Source organism: Neltuma alba, unplaced genomic scaffold (genome assembly GCF_004799145.2).
Source record: "Neltuma alba isolate B1F8T4 unplaced genomic scaffold, ASM479914v2 tig00011574_pilon, whole genome shotgun sequence".
NCBI classification, from domain to species: Eukaryota; Viridiplantae; Streptophyta; class Magnoliopsida; order Fabales; family Fabaceae; genus Neltuma; species Neltuma alba.
In genome coordinates, this window is record NW_021636228.1 from 350,908 (window position 1) to 360,552 (window position 9,645).

General features: G+C 33.5%; 2 protein-coding genes across 2 annotated transcripts; one reads left to right on the forward strand and one right to left on the reverse strand.

Annotated features, from left to right (window-relative positions):
* The first annotated feature begins 482 nt into the window (after positions 1–482).
* On the forward strand, positions 483–5,151 carry LOC114715088 (1-aminocyclopropane-1-carboxylate oxidase homolog). Its single transcript, XM_028899892.1, has 5 exons — positions 483–893; positions 3,795–3,869; positions 4,545–4,586; positions 4,779–4,849; positions 5,139–5,151. Exons 1-5 carry the CDS (start codon positions 483–485, stop codon positions 5,149–5,151), a joined length of 612 nt encoding a protein of 203 aa, XP_028755725.1.
* A 1,308-nt stretch (positions 5,152–6,459) lies between these two features.
* On the reverse strand, positions 6,460–7,683 carry LOC114715089 (receptor-like protein 51). The gene has a single exon (XM_028899894.1). It carries the CDS (start codon positions 7,681–7,683, stop codon positions 6,460–6,462), a length of 1,224 nt encoding a protein of 407 aa, XP_028755727.1.
* Positions 7,684–9,645: the final 1,962 nt, after the last annotated feature.

Sequence of the window (9,645 nt, forward strand, 5' to 3'; positions counted from 1 at the left end):
AGGGTAGAGAGAAAAGGAATTTTTTGGTCCTATTTATAGAGCACTAAGAGAAATTTTCTGTATGGATGTACAATTTTACCCCTTATTTATTATTGTGTTGACTTTGTTTATATGAAGTATAATATATATTAAATAGGAATAAAGTTGAAAAATCATTAAATTTTAAATGAGAGTTAATGAAGTTTAAAGTTTTTCTTGGTCTATGTAAAATATGCTGGAAGTGTTTTATAAATAAGACCAAAAGAGTATTAAATAAGCAAGTCCTTCCGTTCAAAATACTCCCAACGCCGTTAATGCTATGCGGCATGGCATTGAAAATGCTGCGTGGACTTGCTTTCTCTTCTTCCTAATAAAAGGCTAAAAGCTTGTGGCTCTCTTTCTAATCAATAAAGGGCCAGCCACATAAAACTAACTAAAATTATAAAATGACAGAACGATATTGAACTCTTGTAATCATCAATCAACCGACGATTGTTTGCAATATGGATAGCTCCAACGCCTACGATCGTTTGCAAGAAATGAAGGCCTTCGACAAATCTAAATCCGGTGTTAAAGGCCTGGTTGAATCAGGAATCACGAAATTTCCTCGAATTTTCATACGGCCACCGGAGGAGATCGCCGACGACGAAGGTCTCCGGAGTGAAAGAGGTCAGACCCAGTTCAAGTTTTCGGTGATAGATCTCAAAGACATGGTCGCCAATGGAGGGGATCGTGTTGATGATGATGTGGTCAGCAAAGTCTGGTGTGCTGCCGAGACAGTGGGGTTTTTTCAGGTGGTGAATCATAGGATAACCACAAAGCTGCTGGAGGAGATGCTGGCGGCGGCGCGTGAGTTCCACAAGGTGCCAAAAGAGGTGAAGATGGAGTACTACGGCAGGGAGGAGAAGAGGAAGGTAAAATTGAGCCCAAACATGGTAACTTGCAAATGGAAATCTACTCTATGACAAATTTCGTTATATACAGCTGCGTATTCTTTTTTAAAATCTTAACAAAAACTACCTTAATTTATTATTTAAAAAAATTCGCTTAACATATACTCCTCTGGTCCTTAATATAAGACCCATTTAACTAATTTGATTAGATTAAGGAAGTTAGGTAAGTTAGTTAATTATAAGAAAAGTAACACATTTTTTCTAAAGCACCATAATCATTTTTCTTAATACCTCATCTCTTTCTTCTACTTGATTATGGTTGAAAGAATATCTATAAGAGTAATTTAGAGAAAATTGATAAATATGATAAATGAGTCTTATATTTAGAACTAAAATCAACTCAAGAATTAGGTCGTATATTAAGTACCGGAGGAGTACAATACACCGTTTCTTAAAAGCTTTTGATAATCACGAGCCTGTCATATTGCCATTGGGGTATTTAATTCAGATTCAGGCTTAGCGACAAAATAAGGCCCTTGAAACAATGGCAAGCGGATATATATATGTAAACAAATTCATACAGTACAATGATATTAAAGGCATTTTAACCACATAGACATGAAGCCGAGCAGCAGCATATAAAATATGGAAATGGTTTCAACTTCTTCAATGATCTGATTTCAAATGTTATCAAGCGTTTCTAGCGGAAGCAACAAAGAATGGTGCAAACTCTGTTGCCACTGCTGAAAAAGAAGCAAGGAACGCGACTGGAAGCTCTGATTGCCATTATCATTCCAGAATGCCGAATCCCAATATTCGTGCGACTTCATCCTGAATCCCCAGCAACACAGAAGCAGTGCGTGTGAATACAGTTTTCGAAGGAGCTTTTCGTCTTGATCAACTGGTGTGGTTGGCCCTTGATTGATTAAAGAGAGAGCCACAAGCTTTTAGGGAAGAAAGAGAAAGAGAGAGAAAGCTCATCACCGGCGTTAGAAAGAAAAAGAAAGCAGGCCTTTTCAATGCCATGTCATGCAGCATTAACAGCGTTGGGAATATTTTTAACAGAAGGACTTGCTCCTTTAATGTAATAAATTATAAAGATTTTATAAAAAAGAGAAAATTAGAAGGACCTAATTCAAAATCAGGTAAAATTATAAGGACAGCGAGATTAGTTTTTTCATTTTATAATTATTGTAAGCTCTTGCCCGTTTGTCCGCGGCTCCATTGTAAGCTCTCGCCACCTTGTCCGCCGCCGCTCCTGATATCCAAACCATCGTCATTAATCAGCGTCCTCAGCAAACCGTCACTATTCTAAGGTCTCGCCCCCTCGTCCTCCCAGATTCACTTCTTCACTCTGAATCTAGTTTCGCATCTCTCCTAGATTTATATATTGCTTGAAGCTCTCTTTGCCTATACCTGATTTGAGTGCCAAGTGAACCTCACTGGAATTTGGCGTCGTCATGCGATGGAAGGAAGTTTGAAGATCCAAACAGCAAAATTAACGCCTTTTTTCTTATTTTTTGAAAGCAGTTTTTGTTTTTAAAACAAAAAAATTAAAAAAAGTTATTTGGTAATTTATTTTTAATTAAGTGTTTTAAAAAAAAAGAAGGAAAATCTGGTTTTAAAAAGAACTAAAAATTTTTTTAGTTGTTTCTTGTTTTTATTTTTACATTGTTTATTTCTGTTTAGAAAAATTGAGAAACCCTTTCTTCTCAGTTGGATGGCTTTTTCCCCCCTATTTGAAGACTTGTTTTCTCATCAAAATTTCACCATCTAGTCTTAATATGTTCATTTTCAAATGTAATTTTTAGAATAATTATCCAAACAGATTTTTTGTGTGTGTTGTTTCCAAAAATTGTTTTAAAAAAATTTATAAAATTATTTTGAGAAAAAACAAAATATAAAAATAAATGGCCCTAAACTTCCCTTTATTTTGAGATTATAAAGTCATGGCGTTTGGTTTCTATGCTTCTGCGATGAAGATGACTGTGTTATATTTGGTTTCTCGAAATTTGTTGGCCTTTTTGTGGAAAATTTTGGGAGAAGGAAGATGAAGAAGATGATGACGCCAGCCTCCTTTTGTATTTCAAGGCTTCAATTCGACATAAACTAAAACACTCATAATATAATTATTAAGTGGCCACGGACCTCCCCCACGGATTGAAAGTGGAGTTTGTCTCTTGGATAGACTAACTCAAGGAGCTGTGTTAGAACCTAATTAAAAATTAAATGAAATTATATATATATTGTTATCATGTATAAAGAAAAATTTAAAAATCAACAATTCTCATATATCATAAGCAATGCAATTTATTGTTTAAAATCTGTATAACACATAAGATATAGTGATATAGTACTTCCGATCCTTAATATAAGATTTCATTTGATTTTTATTTTGGTCCTAAATATAAGACCCTAATCCACTTTGTTACTCATATTTATTTTTTTATTTCAAGAAAGTCCATGCTTGATTAGCAAGTATATTTTTTTGAAAAATAACATATATTTATTATAAATAAATAATTTAACTTATTTTTTTTTTTATCAAATTAGTTAACTAGCTCTTATAATTAGAACTGGAAGTAGTACATTGGTTTTGATGAAAATATGTGACAAATTGTAATGGGTTTGCTAAATTTAAGATTGCTTAGTTAACGCGACGATGTACAATTTTGTCGTCTAGTTGGTTAGGATATTCGTTTCTCACGTGATAGACCACTGTTCGATTCCCGGCAATGGAATTTTTAAATTTTTAAGTTAAATAAAAAGCAGGGGTATTGTCTTTTTGCAAGATTCGCTGTGGTACACTGGCGTCTGGTATACTTCTCTGTTATCGCTTGATCGCGGTTTCTCACTGATAAATCGATTTTCCTTTTATCCATTGGCAAGTTGTGATTTTGTTTAATACGAATGCTTATGTAGGCTTCGGAAAAGAAGTCTTCCAACCCAATGAGGAAAATCAAAGTCCAGAAGCTCGGGGTTACTAGAAATGCTAAGGTTGGCTCTGTACCCATTTTCTAATTTCTGCTAGGTTTTAGAAGAATATTGGATTTCGAGAGATCAGAATGTTTCTGCGAAGCATTTGTACTACATATGATGCTTTACTGTGTTATCTGGAATTCCTGATTAAAAGAGACGATGAAAAAATTAGACCTTTCTTAAACGTTTAATATTTTGTCGAGTTCATTTTGCTGTCTGTTCCTAAAGATAAGCTCGCAAAATGGATGCACTATAGACGTTAATCCCTCCCCTTATTTATTTTGCAATTCAGTCCTTACCTCATAGATGACGTATTTCTCAATTTGGTTCTTGAAATAAATCTATTCACCTGTTCATTATCGAATATCCATATCTTTCTATCAAATTCAGATATACTCATATGTGAGACACCATTATTTATAACAGTTTTATTTGGGAGCCACTTACCTTGAGAAGTATCTATCTCTTAAAAACCTACTGAAGGAGGCAAATTTATAAGTGACGAAAATTGAGAATTGTCTTGTTTGTTAACGACCAAATGAGGAAGGCAACTTTTTTGCTGGGATCAAAACAAAATCACCTCATTTACCCTGTAAGCACTTTTTTTTTTAGTGGCATGCTTAAATGTTGGAACAATTAAGTGGACAAGCCCTGGTATTCAGTGCTGTTAGATGTTTTGGATTTGGTATTCAGGGGCATATTGATCTTGGAATCAAGTATGTTATAAGTATCATGGTTACCAAATAAAGAATTATGAAAAATATATCCCATGTTATGATTATGAAACTAATTAACTTCACTTTAATTGTCTATCTTCCATCAGGCAAAATGGTGGAGAAATTTTAATGTCCTGTGCATCACCACACTGTTACATTACTGGAAAATTGATTTTTGCTTCTGTCTTTCTGATTGTGATTTCTGGTCCAGATATTCTTCCAGAATTTTATGACTCAGTTAAGTGGTCAGAGCTTTGTTATTAAGGACGAAAGGCTCTTATGGTATTATCAGTCATGGTTGAAGTTGGTAGAAACAATGTTTAAAGAACCCTGTCTTGATACTTGTATTGGAGTCTATTCCGTTATGCCTGAACTTCTTCAAGTCTTTGATATCGGTTCAATCAAACTCCTCTTAATAATGATGCATTTTGGTCAAAACCATAACAATTTGTGTGGGCCTTGCGACAGGAACTACTCTGTGTCCATCAAACGATGCTTGTTCTTAATAGATTTTATTTCTTCATGTTAACTTGTGACTGTTTTTCATTTTGTGATCCATTTTTTCTGGCAGGGACCACCAATAAACATGATCCATTTATTATTGTTTGATTGACAATTTTTATTAGCAGCATTCATGTATGTAAATTTGACTAACTGGCTAATGTTGTTCTACCTTAGGGTATAATCCTTCAGCTGAGATCTATGGGATGGATTTCTTTGTTATAATGCCCCGGTTTTCGTGTTGGTCGACCCCAAAAATGCAAGTCCCGAATTGGAATTCAACATGGGGTGACTAAAGAAGAGGCAATGAAGTGGTTTCAAGTGTGCAGGTGTAATTCTTAACAAGTCCCAAGAAGTTGTAGCCTGGAGCACTATACATGAAGCTTGTGGTTTTGGTTTTAGAATTTTGGTATGATATTAACCAAGTTTAGCTCTTGAGTTTTGTTATAAAGAAATTATTTCGTATTTACCAATAGTTTGTTACCTTTTGGATTCTTACATGTATTTACTTGGGTTTTTTTTTTTTTTTTAAACAGGATCACTGCCATTTTCTGTTTGACTTTCAAGTAGTAGATAAATCTTCTCTAAAAGTAAAATTCAATTAAAATGGGTGAGAAAGAGAAGAAAGTGAGGTTCACCCATGTCTTTCTTTGGTGCCCTCTACATTTCCCTCTTCACTTGATTAATTAAACCAAAGTGAATACAGATGGAAGAAATTTTGTTGAGCTGTGGGAAATAGAGGGCAGGTGAAATAACAGTGTTTTCTTTTGTTTTGTTTGAGGCTATAAATAGAATGCGGTTGCATAAGATTCTAACATCTGAGAAAGAAAGATAATGTCATGTTGCATGCATATGGAGATAGCAGTTACGTACGGATTGCAAGGGGTTATGGGAAAAGAATATTATACATCTGTTGTATAATTATTGTACACTAAATATTACTTTCAATTTTTAATATAAGAACTAATTAGATATTCAGATTTGGTTTTACATATAAGACCTTAATTTATTTTTTCTTTCATATTTATCATTTTTTAAATCTAATTTACTTAACTTATGGATTGATATATAATTTAATGTTATATAAGGGTATTTTAGGTGGTCTGCAAGGGTTATGGGAAAAAGAATATCAAGCGCCAAATCATTAATCAACATTTGTTGACCATTTTCTCTCTCCTTTTGCTATTCATATAACCGGAGAAAAAAATACAACAATTTATAATATTTTTCTCTCTCATGGCCGTCGTTGTCCCCCCCCCCCCCCGGTTCTGCTCCCCTCTTTCACACCTACGAAGTCACGTTCTTCAATGTAATTGAGGTTCTGCATCTTACAATAAATAATTACAAACCCAACTAAATTTGTCAATATTCCTAAGCTAATCTCTTTTTCTTCAATGACAACGTTTCAAACAGAGGAATAAGAAAATACCCAGAATCCCAATAGAAGAAAGCGCTACTGACACACCAAGAACAACCTTTTTAGGCCAATGACGACGTTCCTTAGCATCATCCTCTTCATAGTCATCATAATCTGAATCACTTGGATCATCCCAAGAAAGATCCTTCCCTCGTGGAGGCAAAATGGGCATTCCATGCTTATTACAGGGAGCAATACCAAGTTTCAGTTTTGATGACAGAATCGAACGATTATAGCACAAATTAATGTTCCCACTTACTCTGAACACTTCCAATCTCTCTATGAAACTCAAATTGAAAGGCAAAACCCCATGAAGATCATTGTTCGCCAGATTCAAATGCTTGAGATTCTTCATCTGCGAGAGGAACCTGGGAATCGAACCATTTAGTTTGTTTGAGCTCAGATCCATGTGAACCAAGCCAGGAATGGCAGAAACCGAATCGGGTATGGGTCCGGAAATCGAATTCGAAGCCAAAGAGAGGTTTTTGAGGGATATTAAGTCCCCAATGGAAGTGGGTATTTCACCATCCAGCGAGTTATACGATAGACTCATGAATTCCAAACTGTCCAACCTCGTATATGAAGTGGGTATACTTCCTTTCAGCTGATTACCAGAGAAATCGATGTGGGTGACGTTAGAATCTATAAAGTTGGGAAGAAAACCAGTGAGATTGGCGTAAGAAATGGCGATGTACTTGAGTTTCTTCATACGTCCAATTATCACAAGAAGACCAGAAGCATTAACAGGCACATTGGACACAGTGAGGTCTGTGAGATTCTCAAGGCGTGAGAGCCAGACGCCAGTAAGCTTACGGAGACTGTTAATGCAGACGAAGGATCTGAGAGAAGCAATGAGCTCGGAAGGGAAGGCGATGGGAGCGATAGGACAGTTTTGGAAGTGAAGAGATTGAAGAGTTGAGAGAGACTTCAACGCAGTGAAGGTGAGAGTGAGATAAGAGGAACAATTAGAGAGCGAAAGAGAAAGAAGATGACGAAAGGGTGTCGCAGAGTCACAGAAAGTTACATTGTGGAAGGAAGGTTCAGAACATGGATCAGTTGAGGTGGGGATGTTGAGGGATTCAAGTGCTTTCGTCTGGTTCGGGTCGAGAGACGATTTTGAAGAAGAAGTGGGTGTGCTCATGGAGGGAGAAGTAATGAAGAGAATGAGAAGACATGAAAGTGAAAGTGGTGAACTCATTTCGGCTCAGTGGTGACAGAGAGGAACAGGGGAGAAGGAGGAGGAAGAAGAAGAATGAGAAAAGGATTTGGAACATGTTCATTTTTAATTTTGAAGGGAGATTGCTAAAATGATACTCCCTCCGTTCCTTATTATAAAAGACATTTGATGCTTATAGTATGTTCCTATATATAAGAGACACTTACAAGTTGTCTCTGCTTTTTTGTATTGATTTACTATTTTACCCATATTTATTATCTCCAACTCACACTATCTCTTCCTCTCACTTCTCTTTCTTTTAATAATTTAATTGTTCTCTCTCATGCTCTCTCTCCTTATTAATGAGGGCATTTTTGGAAAAAAGTTATACTTTTTACACATTAATTGTTTTTAACTAATTTTAACTGTTTTTTTTATCAACGTATTTCGGTTATTTGTCTCTTATAATAAGAAACGGAGGGAGTACAAAGTATGTAAAGTCTGTCATTTTAAGCAAGTTTTACACATTTGAATGCAAATGTGAATAATAATTTAGATTTCAGATAAATGTTCTCTTTCATTTTACCGAAGTAGCGAAACTCAACATTTGATCAACGTCTCAGATAATTTTGTGTTTGACAAATACTTACTTAACTCATAATTTAAATCCGTACTATACATAAGACTACAAAAGTTAAACTTCTTGTCTTGAAATCTTGCAAATATTAGAACTAGATAAGAGATTTACTTTAGTCTTAAGCATAAAATCTCAATTTATTTTGCCTTTCAAATTTATAATTGTTTCCCAAAAAACCTATTGATTGCATATATTAATGATATTTTCAATAATGGTACCAATATACATAATTAAAGAGAGTAGTTTAGAAAAACCACCATGCATTTATTATAAATAACTAAGTTAACAAATATTTTTAATATTTATAAATTAATTATTTAACTTTTATTTTAAGCACAGTAGGTAGTATATTTGTTTAATGTACAAGAAATTGTGTGTAGTTTTTTCTCCACATAATGCTCATCAAATTAAAAAGAGAAATGTGTGTTAAACCGTTTTCTTTTATTTTATTTTTTCCCCTTTCTTGCCCATTTTTTTCTAATACATATAAGAGCTAGATAGTTAATTTATATAAAAATTAAGAAAATAGTTAACTTAATTAATTATAATAAATAGTTGGCAAAAAAATTAGTCATAATAAATAAGTATTGTCTTTTCTAAAATGTCTTTATTAATAATGTGTATTGGAGTTACTTTTTGATAAAAATCTCTTAATATGTGCAATCACTTTAGTTATTGCTCATGAAGAAATTGATAAATATTGAAGACAAATTGAATTGAAGTTTTATATTTAGGACCAAATTAAATATTAAATTGACTATTATATTAAGGATTGCAGCAGTACGTTGGTAAATAATACTTCCTCCAGTCCTAAATATAAGACTCAATTTATAGTGTAATTTATACTATAAAATAAGTCTCATATTTAGGACTGGAGGAGTAATAATGTTGGCAAAAATATTAGTAAATTAAAAAACAATGTGTTAATTATTCGGCAATAAAATTCATAGTATGGCTCATATCAAAAGAAAAGAGTTATGATTAAATTAAGTATAATAGTTTAACAATTTTTTTGGCACACTATCAAGTGAAGAGTTGAGTAATCTATATGTTATTTCCATAAATATAATTCATGAAATGAAAAGATATTTAGTTAATTAGATCAATACAATAGTTCGATTATATATATGAATTTGACATCATTATTTTTATTAAAAAAATCTAAGTTTTATTGATTTTAAAAGCATAATTCAATGATATTTCAAAAATTTTTAAAATTAAAATTAATTTAATTAAAAAATATAATTTTGAAGTAGTGTTTTTATTATCATGGCATGATACGTTAAGTTGCGTTGGAATGGACGTTTGTGTCTTTTGCATACAAATTACAAGAGTAAACTGGAAAAGGTGCCTGAAATAAACTGTGC

Coding starts and splice junctions, on each gene's coding strand:
- LOC114715088 (XM_028899892.1), top strand. CDS start 483: ATGGATAGCTCCAACGCCTACGATCGTTTGCAAGAAATGAAGGCCTTC. Junction 3,870..4,544: donor GGGTTACTAGAAATGCTAAG/GTTGGCTCTGTA, acceptor TTTGGTATTCAG/GGGCATATTGATCTTGGAAT. Junction 4,587..4,778: donor AGTATGTTATAAGTATCATG/GTTACCAAATAA, acceptor TTTCTGGTCCAG/ATATTCTTCCAGAATTTTAT.
- LOC114715089 (XM_028899894.1), bottom strand. CDS start 7,683: ATGAGTTCACCACTTTCACTTTCATGTCTTCTCATTCTCTTCATTACT.